Source organism: Rissa tridactyla, chromosome Z, assembly GCF_028500815.1.
Source record: "Rissa tridactyla isolate bRisTri1 chromosome Z, bRisTri1.patW.cur.20221130, whole genome shotgun sequence".
Taxonomy (NCBI): Eukaryota; Metazoa; Chordata; class Aves; order Charadriiformes; family Laridae; genus Rissa; species Rissa tridactyla.
The window spans coordinates 74,165,778-74,183,882 of NC_071497.1; the positions used below are offsets into that span (position 1 = coordinate 74,165,778).

At 39.4% G+C, this 18,105-nt stretch overlaps 1 protein-coding gene across 8 annotated transcripts in view; it reads left to right on the plus strand.

Annotated features, from left to right (window-relative positions):
• The window catches only part of PRLR (prolactin receptor), a 148,268-nt gene that overhangs the window by 107,279 nt on the left and 22,884 nt on the right, over positions 1–18,105 (plus strand). For 3 of the 8 annotated variants that reach the window (XM_054186528.1, XM_054186525.1, XM_054186527.1), the window contains 3 exons: positions 1,438–1,559; positions 10,670–10,738; positions 17,559–17,672. In XM_054186528.1, coding sequence (XP_054042503.1) covers positions 17,603–17,672 — 70 coding nt within the window. In that variant the 5' untranslated portion in view covers positions 1,438–1,559; positions 10,670–10,738; positions 17,559–17,602. Of the gene's footprint in view, positions 1–1,437; positions 1,560–6,165; positions 6,327–10,669; positions 10,739–17,558; positions 17,673–18,105 lie in introns of those variants that run through there. The other 5 variants (XM_054186524.1, XM_054186526.1, XM_054186523.1 and 2 more) reach the window with 2 other exon arrangements.

Below are 18,105 nucleotides of genomic sequence, written 5' to 3' on the forward strand. Positions count from 1 at the left end.
CTGGACCATCTCACCCATGAGAGGCTGAGACCTGGGACCGTTCAGCCAGGAGAAGAGAAGGGTCAGGGGGACCTCATCAATGGGTGCAAATACCTGATAGGGGAAGTAAAGAAGATGGAGCCAGGCTTTTCTCAGTGGCATCTGGGAAAAGGACGAGAAGCAATAAGCACAATCTGAAGTATTAGGAAAATTCCCTTAAACATAAGCAAATATTTTTTTACTGTGAGGGCAGACAAGCAGTGGAAAGGGTTGCCCAGAGAGGCTGTGGAATTGCTATCCTTGGAGATATTCAAAACCCAGCTGGACGTGACCCTGGGCAGCCTGCTTTAGTTGGCCCTGCTTTGAGCAGTGGGGTGGAACTAGAAAAATCTCTGAAGGTCTTCCAACCTCATCTATTCTGTGATTCTTTGAAATGTTTACTAAAATTCCTGCAACTTGGATATTTTTTAAAATTATTTACAACGAAATCCCTACTAGAAATAATTCTGCTCATGAATAATCCCTTTAATCTAAAGTCCTCAAAGTATCTTGGAAACATTAATTTCAATCAACATGGAAATTATAAGTGTAGTTAAAAAGATACACATCTCAGTGAGATTTGGTGTCTGCCCATTTTGCAGGTGGGCAAGAGATGTCCTAGATGTCAGAGACTAAGCTATTGGCAGGGATGGGAGCAGAACTCTGGAGCTGAGTTCAAATTCTCCCTCTTCGTCAGCAGAACATACACCTCCTTTTTGGTGCTCACTTTTGTCTTCCCCACCTCTTGGGTGATGCCTGGAAGGCTTGGTGCCCTCCATGATTCTCTGCCCTTGAAAATTTTATTCCAGCTCCTATCCACACATTTGGATAACACTTGCAGCAGCAAGTCCCTAACCCGAGAGCCTAGTTTTAAAGCCTTTGAACCAATGGAGATTCCTACCAATTTCACTTGCAGACAGCCTGCAGAAATGCCTCTGATTTTAACAGTTTCCCCCTGTATTTCCACAGTGTTTTTTAAAGATAATGGTATTACTGGTGCTAGCAGTGCTTCCTGATGATTGTTTACCTAAGGGACACATTTAGCCCATCATCTAGAGTATTTGCCCTGTCATGGTACCAAAAGCCCAAAGTATTTCCTATCCTTTTTAGTTTCTAGAATGGATTGATTACATATATAAGTATTTAATTCACTGATTGGCAAAAATGCATTAATTCAGTGAAATAAAATTAATTTCATATCAGAGTGTATACTAGTGAATTTAATTCCATATCAAAACTGACCTTGAGAAGCTGCTACTAAGGCAAATGCTTGTTTCCTGAAGAATTTGAGCAAAAATTGTGTCAAATTAGGAATCACTCCATAAAATTTTGCAATAATTCACATCCATTTAGTGTGTCACTGTTTTAAGACTCCACTTAATATTATATGTTCTACATCTAACGATTCATATTTTGTAGGTACTATATTAAAAAAATCCTCAGATGCTACGATACTTAGGATGCAAGAAAAATCTAAATAAAGCAGCGTGTAACTCCCATTGCGTTCATCACAATGACTGAGAAGACTGAAATCCCGAAAAGTAAGTTCAGATCAACAGGACTGTCAAAGGAGTAAAGAGGTTCATACAGACAGCATAGTAAAGGCCATGTTCTTGATTGCTGAGCCTTGTGAGCTATGAACGTATAATTTCTAGAAATTATGCTTGGTAATAACACCAAAAGATAGATCTGTCTGGCTTGTGAAATGCTCACAAGCGTGAGTGAGTTTTAGCAGGTGAAATTATCAGATGTGGGGCATGTGAAGAAAATGTAGTATTAATGATAGGAAAATCCATCACATGGAAAAATAGGATAACAATTCCAGGCCAGTGGTCTTAATAGACTTTGCCTCAGTAGGAGTCTTGCCTTTGCCATATAAAGGATCTTAAGACTGCTTTCTTCTTGCGTCTGCTATTTGCAGTTGCCCCATGAATACAACTTAGATATATAACAGAGCTTATAGAATCACAGAATGGTTGGGGTTGGGTGGGAAGGAATCTTAAGGGTCATCTAGTTCCAACCCCCCTGCCCTGGGCAGGGACACCTCCCACTAGACCAGGCTGCTCAAAGCCCCATCCAGCCTGGCCTTGAACACCTCCAGGGATGGGGCATCCACAACTTCTCTGGGCAACCTGTGCCAGTGTCTCACCACCCTCACAGTAAAGAATTTCTTCCTAATAGTTAATCTAAATCTCCTCTCTTTCAGTTTAAAACCATTTCCCCTCATACTATTACTACACTCGCTGATAAAGAGTCCCTCCCCATCTTTCCTGTAGGCCTCCTTTAGGTACTGGAAGGGGCTATAAGATCTCCCCTGGAGCCATCTCTTCTCCAGGCTGAACAACACCAACTCTCTCAGCCTGTCCTCGGAGCAGAGGTGCACCAGCCCTTGGATTCCTCTTCATAGCCCTCCTTTGGATTCGCTCCAACATATCCATGTCTTTTCTATGTTGGGGCCACCAGAGCTGGGTGCAGTGCTCTGTGTGGTGTCTTTTATACTATGCTTAAAGAAAATACTCATATATTTAGTCTCACAGATGTATCTGCTCAGAATGTGATCCTGTAAAAGGAATCACAGCAGTTGTTTACTTTTTTAAATGTTTTAAGTTATTTGAAGGACCTGGTGATTCAAGACTGAGTATTAAAATGTAAAGGAGTAAGCTTAATCGAATAAATAAATAAATAAATAAATAAATAAGCTAAGACTAAACAGTCATACTTTGTATAGCAACGTGGTTGTTATTGTGCACTTGTTGATTTAGAGATTTTCTGTTTGTGTATACTGTTGTATACGCATAATTGTGAAACTGTTCTAGGTATATGCAGGTATAAAAAGCAAGCACTCTTACTCAAATCTGAGTTTTTGACACCTAAAAAAGAGCCCGTGACCTTTTACTTTCATATGTTTCTACGCGTAGATCAGTATTTTCAAATACCAGTTTCACCTTTCAAAGAATGAACTTTGTTTAAGCAGTTAAAGATTTGAGCAATTAAATTAGAGTTGGAAACTGTAATAGTGGAGTGGATTTTGGAATAAAATGCCTATCAACACCTTGCAGTACCCGTGTTCTTTTGCACCACTGGAGGAGAAATGTACCAGAAATCTCTATTAAAAAATCGGTCCTCTTTATTTGGTTTTCATATCAAAGACAAAATGGGCTGTGAGAAGGGGCTAAATGTTACTGTGTTTATTTAACGTTCCAACAACTGGGGCATAGCCTATCTCTTGTCTGTATAGGATAACATGGCATCCTGACTGCACTTAGAGCTTCTTTTGAAGGGCAGTAACATATCCACACATGAGGTTAGTGGTTGTGTGTTCGGATAGGTGCGCCTGTTGCTCAGTCTGTGTGATTCTGGATGCCTGTCCTGAGTAGCTCACAATGTAGTCCAGAACGGAGAAATGAGGTTTGCATCGGCATGCTGCTTCATGGGCAGTAGGCACCTGAAGCAGTTTAGGAACATTGCAGAGGTGGCCGTTGAACTGAGTGTGTCCTTACTGGGCGCTATTCAGCAGCATTTAACTACGGAGAAGAATTGATACGTATTATCGAAGAGCTAGAAAATTTTGTACCAATTCATAGAAAGTAGCTGTGTAAATGAATAGTAAGATGGAAAATGTTTAAATGTAGCTAGGGCTCTGAAAGTGAAGTAAAAATCAGTTTGAAGAAATCCAAGCAAAAAAAAGCAGAAAAACAGTATTTATAACCCAATGGACTTTTATGACTCAGCTGGTCTACTTATTTCGAAAATGTATGTTTACATCTAAAGACTTCAGAATGCCTCAGTTACCCATCCATATTGTCTGCAACTAATTTGTCTTCCCAAGGTCCTACTGCTATTTTTGCTGTTTTGAAAGACTACCTGGAGGCAACCCTCAAAACCTGTTCTTCACCCAGACAGCAACTTTTTCAAGCTGAGTCCTCTACACTCTCTGAGCTGCACCTGGGACAAAACTCCAGGGAGAAGGAAGGAGAGGTGCCTCTTTTTACCTACTTGCATGGTTCTTAGAGCCCTAATAGATGTTGTGTGCTTGAGCTGCTTCACGGCTGCTTTGTTCTGTGTGCAGGTGATAGCCTCCTAAGACTGTTATTTTGGCAGCCATGTCAGAGGTGTAGTGATCTACTTCTCATGGACTCTGAAGGATGCAGATTTCAAGTGGAAGAAGACCTTAAGGGAGGCAGAGATCTCACTATTCTGTCTCAAGGTTCCTACCATGCCCAGTTAAACAAACAATCTGAATTGGATTTGAAAGTCTGGTGCCAGTATCTGTTAAGAAGTGTCAGATCATATATTGAACATACTGTCAGTGGAGCAACTCAATGATTAAATTAAAAGATAAATTTAAAACATGGCTGTGTTATTCTTCAATGATTTTTCTATTTAAATTATATAAAATATGCTGCTACCTACGGCATGCAGCCAAGAAGATGCAGGCATATGACCATAAAAGGCATCACTGAAAAGGCAACTTGAAAGGATGCAGGTAACAATAATGTCTGAAGGTGTGGACCCAAGTTTCAATAAAAATGACTTTTATATCAAAGGAAAAGGTCAGGCTTTATGTAAGCAAGGATTTAAAAGCCTGTCTTGTTATTACCTAAAGTAAACCCCACAGTTACAGCATTTTTTCCTCCTGCCATTTCATAAATGTCAGCATAAGGTTTTTATTTCAGGGATTGTGGAAGAAATATTGTGGATTAAACACAAAATGAATGTTTTTACCATTTGAAATATGATTGGCTAACTGGGTGCCTACACAAAATTATTAATTGTAGTTGATCGTACTGTGATATAAGCCAAAATGGGTTAATGTTAATTATGGAGGCTGATGGTTGATTTCCAGTGATCTACATTACCATACTTAAAACTATTTCAGCTGTTAGTAAAATTTACCAGTTTGCTGCAATTTAGCATGAAATCCAACATACAGAGGGCAAGCATGAAGGTTCCTGATGCTTATGCCTTGTCTTTGTTTCCTTGTAAATATCAAATACTTCTAAAATAAATGTCATTGATATTTCAGATTTATTACTTTCACATTTTCTTTTTTTTTTGACATTTTTGTGAGACAACCTTTGTCCGATTAAAACATGCAGATCTGACATTTCAGATGCTCGGGCATAAAAAGTCATCTTTGTCTACCTGCAGTTACTGAAACTTTTGAATTTTGGTCAGTTTTATTTTAGGTGAAGATCAGATGGTTTTGCTTGCAAGCAGGTCTGAATTGACCACTCCAATAGCTCACCTTCATACCTTCCCCTTTGGCCGCTAAACTGGATGGCAGTTTTATAATCTTGAAGCAGCATGCCATTTCAAAGGCAGAGGGCTCCGGTGTTCACTTCACTGTTCCAAGGTGAAGTCATTACCCAGTATAATAAGGCTTATAAAACTTGATAATTATCGTACACTCCATAGGTTCAATCTGAGACTGAGTGCAAAGAAGGAGAAATTTCACAGCCACTGAAGCTATACAATACACAGTGAATTAAGAACATTTACAGAAAAACCAGATGTAACCGGATGCATCGATACATGCTGTAACAAAAAGTCCTTCATTTCATTCTGAGCCTTTTTCCACCAAATAACAGGAACATACTGAAGAAAAGTGTTAAAATAGATTTATGCTTCAGTACAGAATATAATTTTTATTCCTTGAAATAATTTGTTCTCCAAATTCTGTTTAGTAGAAGTAAATATTAGAACTATTAGAATTTCATTATTTAACCAAGAAGTGTGCAAACTCCACAGAGGAGTTGGGCGAACTGAAACATTCATGTTACATCTAATTGGGCATATTTGGTGTTACAGTAAAGGTAAAGGAGAGGCATTCTTGTGTTCTTAGTGTGTTGAAACTAAACACTATCCATAGTCCAAAACCTAATATCCCATATTTAGTTAATCTTCATTTGTGAAGCCATTTGTTTGCCTTTGCTGCACAATGAAGATTTCTCTCTCTTTGCAAAAAGATTTCTTCAAGTTGTTTCTTGAGATGCAAATATTACCTGTTAGAAATGCATTCATCAGTAGGAGACACAATACCGTCCTTGCAGTTTCTAAGGAACAGAGCAAGTGGGTTAATGAATGAATGGGTTAATGAATGAATACATTAATAAATTTACCTTTAACCTCCGGAGATTGCAGTGTAAGTCTTTGTGCCGTAAACAAGTACATAAAAGTCTCACAGTCTGCAACCTCAGGTTCACTTCCTTATGCTGCAAAACAAATGAAAAAACCAAAACAAAATTCACCATGACTGAGAAACTCCAAGGAATAGTAGCCTGGCATGAAGACAGGGCATAGATCAGGTTAGTTCTATACTTCATTCAGTTTATGTATTCATCGTGAAGAAGGGAAGGTCGTACTCCTGATCAAAGGGTGAATTCAGTTTGGAATGCATATTGCAGCTTTTAGGAGCTTCAGTATTCTTCCACTGCAAAACCGTGATTAAATAATGATATTTTTGCTGTAAGATGACCATCTATGTGGAGCTTAACAGGGCTGTGATACAGTGGTATTGATACTGTTATTGGTTTGGCATGTAGAAAGTTCAGAGTAGTTCGAACATTTCACTTCTGTAATGAGGCATTCCTCATAAGGAAGCTGTGTGGTTTTTACTGACATTAGAGGTTAATGCCACCTATGTAAATACCCGTAGAAAATAATCTGTTTATAAAATGTGTTCAACATGAGTCTACTCGGGAATTAGGTACTGAAGAGATCTACAAAATGCCACCAAGATTAGAGCTAGGTGTGATAAAGATACTTCTCTGCATATCCACGTTATTTCTGTATTAAAGGGAGTATAATGCTTTGGGTTAGAAGTGCCAAAAGATTAATTATTTTAAGCTCAGGCAAGTGAGAGGTTGAAGGTTAAACATTGCTTTATTCCCATTATTGTCAGCAATTTCTCTCACGAAATTGTTAAGAGCAGATTTTTCCCTCAGTTGTAGATTACCGGGATAACATTGTTTCGCGCCTTTGGCTAGCCCGTGTGCCACTCGATCTGCGTGTGGCATCAGTGGCAGCCTCCACCACGCAACCACAAGGCTCCTTAATCAACAAGTTGGAAGGTCAGGCAGTATGTTTGAGGAATGTTAATGTTCGCAAATAATAGGTCATTGAGTGTTTATGTCAGTTTGATTGGAGCAGTAATTTTTGGCAATTGTGTTCTTTTACAGAGTAACTCTACAGTCACTTAAGCAATTCAAGTGTAAATGTACAACAGGTACTCAGAAAAAGACAAAGAAACAGCTACTTTTACAACCTCATACTGAGGACCTCCTGAAAAACAGAACACTGAAACAGAAAACAATTATTTGTCCAACAGTTTTCTCTGCTCCCACTGATATTGTTAATTACTGAGCACATTTTTGATTGAACATTTATTCCCTTGCAGACAGCTTCTTTCTGTTACAGTCATAAAGCTTTGAAGGTAGACTCCAGACACACTCAGCCAAAATGGATGGTCTCGGTGAGAGGGAATAAAGAAAACGTGCTAGAGCTAAGGTCACAGCTTTCTTCAGCGTTACCTTACGGATGCCTGCTGCCATTAGGATCCAGAAAATGCTTCTGCTACCCCCAACCCCATTGCCTGTGTTCACCAAGAAAAGGCTATTTGGGGATGGCAGTGGATGGAGCTTTGAAACTCAAAGCGGGTGTTGCAATACATTCTAAATTACAGCTTTATCCAACCCTTTACTGCCCAGTGTCCGGTGCCACCAGATTGTTTGTTCTTTCCCCCTTCTGTGTCCTTCCTCATTGTCGCTTTACCTCAGATGCACTCCATGAACCTTTCACACTTTTGTCTGTTACTGCGTTCCCTGTGCTACTTTCAAAGTCCTGTTCCTTTGCTTCCTGTAAAGTTTCAGTCATTTTAGTCCCTTCACAACAAACTCCCTCACCTCTACACCAGCATCTTCCCCCAGAAATGTCAAAATAGCAAGACATTTCAGGCCCTTGCATTGCTCATTGAAATTCTTTGTATAATTAAAGATTATGAGAAATTTTTCATCACAACATGTTTTCTTTGGAAAAAAATTATAATAAAACTGTAATTATTTGTTTAGATTTCAGAAGATGTTCTGGAAAATCTCAAAATAAAATGCTTTATGTTAGTTGGTGATACTTGTTCATTTTGGAACTTTGAAAATTTGCATGCATTGGGTTTAGTTGAAGAAGAATTTGTGACATTGTGAAATGACATTCTGAAGTGAATTTTCAAAAACTGATTCTTCATATGCGGTTTCCAGTTTATGGGATATTTTGAAAATATTTCGCGATGAAAATAATCTTTAGTTTCAAACCAAAAATATTCAGGTTTTGACCTGCTTATTGTATCCCCTTCTTCCACTTTGTGTTATTAATTGGGTTTTTTATATTTTCAGTTCTTAAGAGCAGAAACTCTTCTTTGTACAGTACCTAAGACAGTGGGATTCTGCCTTTGTTCTCAGGACTATCATAATAAATATGATTTGAAAAATCATTAATTGATGTAGAAGTACTTGAGTGAGAGTCGTTTTCGTGGTTAACGCAGGAGGCCAGGTCAACTCTGTGATGATCCTTTCCAATCATAGATATGAACAAGCCAGTGCTTATGGCACTATTGTAGCTTTGGTAAAAAACACATTTTATGTCAGTCATATTATGTAGGGATGCGTCACCAATTCATGATATCACTTTGTGATGAAAACAGTCATGAAAGCAGAATAAAATTTGCTGGTAGGCTAGAACTGTATATTTTGATGTAGTAGCAAGTAGTAGAAATCAGTTAAAGTAGAGGAAGGTTTATTTTTGTTTAGTTATCATAACCATACATTTTCTCGTAGAACTAGGCTTCCTTTGAAATGTGGCACAATTGCATAGTTTTTTATGCGTCTCTGTGAAGTGATCTAGATCTATATGGCAGCTTGTATTTTGGGAGAATTCTTCTGCTTAGCCAGTCGTGAGACAAACTGTGTTCGCAGTGTGCACACTGACAACCAGATTTCTGTCCTTTCTAAAGCAGGAAGCAGTTACTGAGCTCCATCTTTAAACTACATTTCACCTTATGTCATGGTTGAGGAAGTTCACTGCAAACATGATTTCTGCTGTATTCAGTTGTATGTTATCTATGCGATTATATAGATGCACACAACAAAGAAACCATTTATCGCCCTCAATTAAACCTAATCCTCTGTAACGGCATAATGCCAAATAATTTCACGGCATTTTTATTGTTCTCATTAGCTTTACTGAAATGGAGCCAAACAAAAGAATACCTTGGTAACTGTGTAATACAGCTTCCTACGTAGTCTCCAGGCAATACAGACCGTTCTTAATGTTGTAAAAATATTTTACTTTGTTGTAAACTGTTTAAAGATAGAAGACTTTGTAAGAAATATGATGATGAAGTTAGTAATTTCAAAGTTAGTAATTTAATGTATAAATAGTTTTTCTTCCTTTGGCAGCTAAGTGGCCCACTGAAACTCACCTAAATTATTTTTTCACAGCATATGCATTCAGATGGGATGACAAAGAACAGTTAGTTAACATAGTGTTGTTTTTTGGTAAAATATTTAATTTCAGTCTGTTAAAGACAGCTGAGTCAGGTAGCCCCATAGATGTGAGGCTGCTGTAGGTCCATATCCTCAGGTTCTGCCAGTAGCAAAGCTGAGCAGCTCCTGATGGGTGGGCATACGGACACAATAAACACACACAGAGGCCACACACATCAACAGAGATGTAACACATACAATTACGCGTATGCGTGTGCATTTGCACATAAAAACCTGACTGCTCTAGCAGCGGGTCTTACGTTGACCGAGTAGCTGGCCCCAGATCCTTGGTCTCCCCAGTTGCGGGGGAGTTGCGTATGAGCCCAAAGGGTTGCAGTCCCACTCCTCGCTGACACCAAATGTACCCACTCAGATTGGAGACACCCAGATGGAAAATAGTTAGAAATAGGACTCAATGAGAATATAGGGTAGACGGCAGTGATCAGGCACACATCTGAGTCAGACAAGCCACCAGTTTACACATAACTGGCCCCTTTATTACCCTTTTCACCTTATTTTCCCGTGCTTGTTTCTCCCCAGTTCACTTTAATCCCTTCCATTCCTCCTTAGATTCTTTCCCCACTTCATCCCTTAGCGAGTGCTATGCCTCCTTCAGTCTGTGAGCCATATGGGGAAGAGGATTAGTTTGGTAGGCTTCTCCTTATGGGTTCCACACAAGGGACAATGGTCTGACAGTGCTTTGGTAGTCTTAGGCATAGCCAATTCCCTGCGCCCCATTTTCTCTAGTTAGGCTGATAGGGTTCTGCCCTAAAACTCCATCAGTTTTTATCTGATCCTGTCCCGGCCTTTGTGTAGATGGTGATTAGCGTTTAATTGCATAGCCTAGCACAGTCTACTGGTAGATCTAAACTGCATCCTAAGTTGCTGCAAAATATTGTGCCTTTACTGAAACAGATAAAGGAAAGAGTGGTATTTCACCATATTTCACCAACGCTATTGCTGTCAGTGTTTAAATGTATTGATTTAGAGTGTCAGTATCTGAATCAGCTAATACAAAGAGTGATTTTTTATTTTTTTTTTGCTGCTTATGTTTTAGGAATGAAATAGTGATACTTCCAGTAATATACTAATCCTGGAATTTTTTTCTCTTGCAGATTATCAAGTGATCTGACATTCATGAAAGAGAGGAACAAAAATCTTCCTCGCACACATGAATGCTTTAGGTAGGAAACTGGACTTTATACTTCATGACTATGCTAGATAAAAATAATATTTAAAATTATTATAGCAACATAATGACTGTGGAATTGGGCTTGGTAGTTGGTAGAGATGAACTTCCGTCATATTTCAAGAGCAATTTTCAAGCTCTAATGTAAATTCTAACTTTGAAACTGTAAAATTTTACTCTTTTCAGCTTACGCTTTTATTGTCTGTAAAAGGACTGCTGTAAAAATAATAATCTTGAAATTATGGCTAAAAGTACAGACCACCAGAGAAGAAAATAGAATATGCGGGAGCTGTGCGACTGGTAGAGGAAGATTGCTATTGTTAGCTAGATCATGTTTTCTTGGGAAAACAAAGGCAATAGAGGCACTATTCAGAAAAGTAAAGGAAGTAAAAACCCAGTAGGATCAGTTTTTAGCTTTTCTTATATTTCTAGTATGAATCTGAGTAAAGTACTTGATCATTCTCTGTCTTGGTTCCCCATCTGTAAAGTAGGTATAATGGCACTTTCTTCTTTTTGTCTTGGCTTTTCTCATCAGTTTAGATCTTGAGAGTTCTAAAAGAAGTTTCAGGCTCGGTTCTGTAAAATTAATAGGTGTTAAGTGCATAAATACTTTGATGGAGCAGTTAGTGTCTAAGCTATTTTCAAGAATCTGGGGTGTCATGATTTTTCTTTTTCAGAAATTACATAAGTCTTTCAGACTGAGGAGTGTATTTCCATGGGTTAGAGAAGTGGTTTCATTCATCATCACACATTGACTGCTAGTCAAAGGAAGTAATACAAAGGGTCATTAGGAGAAGGTTTGTTTAAGAGAGAAATTTAGGAAAAATATATTAGAAACCCTTTTTTAGGCTTTTCAGGTGAAATCTAAAATAACTTATAGGTGCTTCCAATTTATGGAACACAGAAATATGAAGTGCTTGGTCCCAAGAAATTAATTGGATTTCTGTGTTCCCTTACATACCAACAGCAGGAACTATGCATCGTCACAAAGCACTCCACAAAACCTATGTGCTGAAAGTAGCCACCTGGAATCAGTCACAAGAAATTCAGACCAGACGCATGTCTTCTCTGGACCCTAGACATTGCCATGAAGGCTGTACTGGGTGCCTGAGGGGTTCAGAATCTGGAGAGTCCCAGTTAGGGCTCATTCAGAGTGGGAAAGCAGAGCTCTGGACACGCTGCCCATCCATAGCTTTAAATTTGCAGTATAATCGCAACCATCCCTGTCATTCAGAAACACATCAGTGACAGCGATGCCCACGTCTTGGCTAGGGACATGTATCAGCGCTGGCATTTGAGAACTCAGCATGGGAAGGCAGACTCATGCAATGTCCACAGTATAGCTGAATGTATGTCCAGCAGGATTCTGGATGGTCTAGCAGACTGTCACATTCTTCCTTTATTCTGCTCTATATTTGTACTTGGTTTCATACAGCTGCAGTTCAGCCTTTTAAATGGTGATGAGCCTTTTAAATGGTGTTTTGAGGCTCCTTAAACTGCCTTGCCCTGGGCCTGAAGGTTGAACATTGTTTATTGTCATAAGTATTGGGAATGTGAGTCTTGTTCAGTATAGATTGGTAAAGTACTTTTGGCTTTAGACTTCTTTAGCAGCACGAGCAAGGCTTGTGATGGCCATAATGTCATTGCCAGGGGATGCTATACAGTTGTTCCTGCAAGCTTGAAAACATTGCAGACAGAAAATTTTTTCATCTGTGCAAAACTGAGTAAAGACTTCTCTGTCGCTCTGAAGAAATTCATCCTTCAGTATAGCCAAGAAAGACAGAGAAAAGAATGTAAGAACTAGAACTCAATTAGGACAAGGACATTTTTCTCTCAACCCTGCTCCACAGCACCTGATTTCAGTGTTGATACTTAGCTTTCAGCTTCATCTAGTATCATTGTAAGCACAGTTTTCAAACTTACAGTTTCATGATATTATTAATTGCAGAGTAGGGTTGTTTTACAGGAGTATCTAGCACTTCTGTGCATTCTCAAACCCTGGTAATCATTTCCATTTCCATCAAGGTGCACTGTTTTCTGAGGTGCAATGTGCAGCTGTTGAATACCATATAACAGCTGCATTAAAAGGGAGAAATTCAACTATAATGTCAGAACGTAATAACTTCATTGGAATTTAATCAAAACCTTCAAAAAGGAGGCATGTGATCTTTTAATACCAGTTACTCAGCCCTTGGTTTTGCATGACATTCTGGCAAATCAATGTCCACTGTGTCCCTTATAAATGAATGCATTCAGTCACAAAAGTGAGGCATTCCCTCACAGCATCTTCAGTAATGCTAATTACCCTTTTATGAAACCATTTTCAAAGTCATAGATTGGGGAGATGCACTTTTGATATAGTTATGACAAAGTGGTCATTATTTTTTCTATTAAAGCACGTATCTTTAAAAAAGAAGACATCTCTCCAGAAGCCTTATAAACAATATTTGAACCACCCACAAATACCAAATACCAGGCAACCGTGGAGACATAGGCACTGGAACAAATGGAATATGGTTAATATGCCTGGAGCCTTCTGGCCATTGCTCTGCTGCTGCTTACATTCCTTCCGAAAGCAATACAAGTATCAGAATGAAGCTTTTCTAAGAGGCTTTTAAGCATGATCTTCAAATAAACAGAGGTTCTGTTACTTCTTTAATAGAAAATACTTTGAAAGTATTAAATCCTAGATGTAAGATATGACAGCCAGATATATCATACTTCTGCATAGTTTTCTAACTGTTAATAACTCAAGATATATAACTTGAATTGAAACACTAGCCTGGAGAACATATATTGGATCACGAAGTCCAGTCTCAGCTATCACAAACAACCATGTCATGTATATTTCATAATAGATCAGACTACCTGGGAAAAATAAATGGGATTTTTATGTTTGGAAGACTATTCTAGAAACTCACTGCTGTGATGGTAACATTTTTCTCTATTTTTTTGAGCTAATTATGGCCATCTACTCTTGTTCCAACATTTACTAGACATATACACATTCTTATTTTCTCTCTTTTGATGCTAATCTCCTGCTATGTTTATAGAAGACAACCATCCTTATGTGGAGTAAAGAGCCAATTCTTTAAATTGCCATCATGAGACCGCCTCCGCCGGTCATCATGAGACCGCCTCCGTGTCTTCTGATCATCTTTGTAGCTGTGTTCTAAATCTGTTTTAAAGGGGTTAACCTGGGGGTTTTTTCCCTCCAAGTACACGTGACCAGCATTATACATAGAGTTTATGCTGTGTCATTAATAGGCCCATATTCACAGAATCACAGAAAGATAACAGTTGGGAGGGACCTCTGGAGATCACCTAGTCCAACCCCCTGCCAGAGCAGGGTCACCCAGAGCAGGTTGCACAGGAACATGTCCAAGCGGGTTTTGAATGTCGCCAGAGACGGAGACTCCACCACCTCTCTGGGCAGCCTGTGCCAGTGCTCCATCAGCCTCAAAGTAAAGAAGTTCCTCCTCATGTTGAGATGGAACTTCCTATGTTCAAGTTTGTGCCCATTACCCCTGTGTCCTGTCACTGGGCACCACTGAAAAGAGCCTGGCCCCATCCTCCTGACACCCGCTCTTTAAGTATTTATAAGCGTTGATAAGATACCCCCATCAATCGTCTTTTTTCCAGACTGAAAAGACCCAAATCCCTCAGCCTTTCTTCATAAGAGAGGTGTTCGAATCCCCTAATCATTTTTGTAGCCCTTTCCTGCACCGTCTCCAGCAGTTCCCTGTCCTTCTTGAACCAGGGAGCCCAGAACTGGACACAGTACTCCAGATGCAGCCTCACCGGGGCAGAGTAGATGGGGAGGATGACCTCCCTCGACCTGCTGGCCACACTCTTCTTGATGCACCCCAGGATGCCATTGGCTTTCTTGGCCACAAGGGCACATTGCTGGCTCATGGTCATCCTGTTGTCCACCAGGACTCCCAGGTCTCTTTCCACAGAGCTGCTCACCACTCATCACTGACCTCCAGCTAGACTCTGTGCCCCTAATCACAACCCTCTGAGCTCTGTCTTTCAGCCAGTTTTCTATCCACCTTACTGTCTATTCATCTAACCCACACTTCCTAAGCTTCCTTATGAGGATGCTGTGGGAGACCCTGTCGAAAGCCTTGCTGAAGTCAAGGTAGACAACATCCACCGCCCTCCTCTCATCTATCCATCCAGTGATGCCATCATAGAAGGCTATCAGATTAGTCAGACATGATTTCCCTTTGGTGAATCCGTGTTGACTACTTCTGATAGCTTTCTTTTCCTCCACATGCTTTGAGATGACACCCAGAACAAGCTGTTCCATCATCTTTCCAGGGATGGAGGTGAGGCTGACTGGCCTGTAGTGTTCTGGGGTCATCTTTCTTGCTCTTTTTGAAGTCTAGAGTAACACTGGCTTTCCTCCAGTCCTCAGGCACCTCGCCTGTTCTCCAGGACCTTTCAAAGATGACGGAGAGCGGCTCAGCAATGACTTCCACCAGCTCCCTCAGCACTCTCGGCTGCATCCCATCAGGACTTACGGATATCCAGTTTACTCAACTGATCTCTCACTTGATCCTCCTCAACCAAGGGGAAGTCTTCCTTCATCCAGATTTTCCCTGTTACTTTCTCCAAAGTCTGGCACGCCTGAGGGCTGTCCCGAGCGGTAAAGACAGAAGCAAAGAAGGCATTCAGTAACTCCCTGTAACATGCCCTGTATCTCTCCTGTTCTTTTTCATCGCCACATTACAGAAGGGGTTCACAATCATCTCATTTTTAAAAAACAAATGCTCCCAAGGAAAGATACTTGTTTTTGAAGGCATTGATTTCATCCTATTTCTATTAATTTGGTTCTGAAGTTCTTCAGTTTCTAAAATTATCCTGTTTTCCTTCCTGAGTGCTCTAATAGAGCTCTTTCTTGATGATGCCTCTCTCTTTTGTCATATTGACAAATTTAATTCTTTGACTCACTGTAATCAGTTTCTCTTATCTCTCAATGCTTCACAAAGAAAAGATACATCTGTGAAAGTAAAAAAAATAAATCATGGTACCAGTTCCCTATAAAGAAGCACAGTATGAGTGTCAGTTTGATAGTTCTGTATTTGGCAGATGTTCCAACTATTTTCAGAAATAAGAAAATACTGTAAGTATTTTCATATGTACATGCAACAGTTACTGTTTATAGTTCATTATTTCAGCTTCACTTGAGAAAAATGTGTCTTGTTCTTGCATGAGCTGTGGCCTGTGCTCTATATTATATAACACCAAGTTTTCATCTCATTTCTGAAGTTAAACACTAACGTTTGTTTGTTTACAGTCATAAAATTTGCATGTGCTTACACAAAACTGGAATTTATATTTAAATGGTTTGCTCTCCACCGACTGTGCACAGATTGCTGTGAGTTTAAAGTGAGTTTAAAACTAACCCAGATGTGATTTTGCAGCCTGTAGCTCAGTTACATGCATGTAATGGACATAAATATTCAGGAGTGGTATATGGAAATATAGCCAACTGTTGTTCTTCTCCACATTGCCCACAGCAAACAATGTTTAGACTCAGTTAAATTAACTGATACTTCATTTGCCCTTGTGCTTGAAAAAACATTTATATGCTGACGGATTATAGTTTCTTGATACAGAAAATGCATTGCATAATGAAAATTGAGTCATCTGGTAAACCACAAAGAATTTTTCCTCAGCAAAGAGACAGCTTGTTTCCATGCTGTGCTACACTGAATGGGTTTCAAGCATACAGATACCTGTCAGATGTGCTTGGTAGGAGTGGAAAGCTGAGGTAAGGAGCTTCCTATTTAGACAGTAGATTGTTCTTCTTTAGTTTCAAAGAGTGAGGCTGGCTACCAAGAATCTAATATCCAACCAGAGTCGCCATCTCCACGCAGAAAGCACAGTGGTGGGAGAAGCAGGAGGTTTGCTTTACGTTATTCTGTCTTTTCTTTGGGCTAAGCCAACAGATTTAGCAGCAATAGGGACTCCTGGTTACCCCGAGCTGTAAACTGAATTCTGAGGACATCTAGCGGTGTCAGCCCACTGCAGGGACTGGGTCTTCATAGCTGGTGGCTTCCCACTTGCACCACTTTATTTCAGCCAAGTTCGCAACACTGCCTCTGGCCTTTGCAAGTTGAAGGAAGAGGGATAAGTGCATCCCATCTTGCATTTTCACCTGATAAATTAACTGTGAAGTCAGGCTACTTTTTCCTTGGTTTCTTTTCTCTGATGTTGGTGTTTCCCCTTTGCTGCAAAATCAAATGCAGTAAAAACGATGAGTTGAATTCTTCAGCTGGGGTCATTCTGAATTCAACATTGCCAGTCCCAAATATTCGGAAGTCATGAGACTGGCTCAGAAATCGTAAACTTCAAAAGAAGTTTTGGCTATTTTCTATTTGCCTTCTCTTTTTAGGGCTTTCAGAGTTCAAATATGTTGTGCTCTTCTTTGTACCAACAGAGATACAACTGTATTTTTTTGTTACTAAAAGGCTGATTTCTCAGGTAAATTAGTAAGTCTAAAAGTTAGAGCTTTAAGAAAAGCACCCAGTATCCCAAGATGCCAAATAAATATGTAAGATTTGTTAATGCTACGGAATGGTAATCCAAGAACTGCTAACCATTCAAAGACTTCGAGGAAGACGTACTTACTACTCTGTGATTCAGGTTTTCTCCTTCTGAAGTGGAACTGTAGGTGTTGCTGCACCTTTTTGAGAAATAATAAGAATGAATTAGCTGCCATTCAAAAGGGACTTGGATCAAGCCAAGTGATACATATCACATGTTAAGCATTGTTATCGACTATTGCATCGTGGCCTATTTTTCAGTGAGCCCTTGATCTGATATTTCCTCCTGAGGAGAAGCAGACATCATGAAGCAGAAATTGACATCATCACTTAAAATTCTTTTGCTACTTGCTCTGACTGCAGTGAGTCTGACTGGTAAGTACACCACTTCCTGAAACACTTGTTTTTCCTTAAAACACTTTCTTTAGGAAAGTCTGAGGCTTTAACCGACCTATCCTGACAACCACTGGAGCCTGTACATATTTAAGTGACTTTCTTATAAAGTTTGTATGGAAGCTTGAGTCCTGTTTTCTTTTTATAGTATTAATTTAATGATTATGTCATGGTGATGATGAAAGACACTCACTCCATCCTTACACTCATTCCATGTTTGTCACCTTCTTGGGAATTAGCATCATATGAATAGTAACACTATTAGAGATAACGGTATGGAACTTTAATGAAATAAAGGTAAGCTTAGTTTGAAAAGCCACATGCTTTTCATGAAAAAATGTAGATAAATTTGTGGTCTATGTTCTTGGTAGAAGTTAATGACAACTGGTCTTACCAGAAAATACTCTTAAATGTA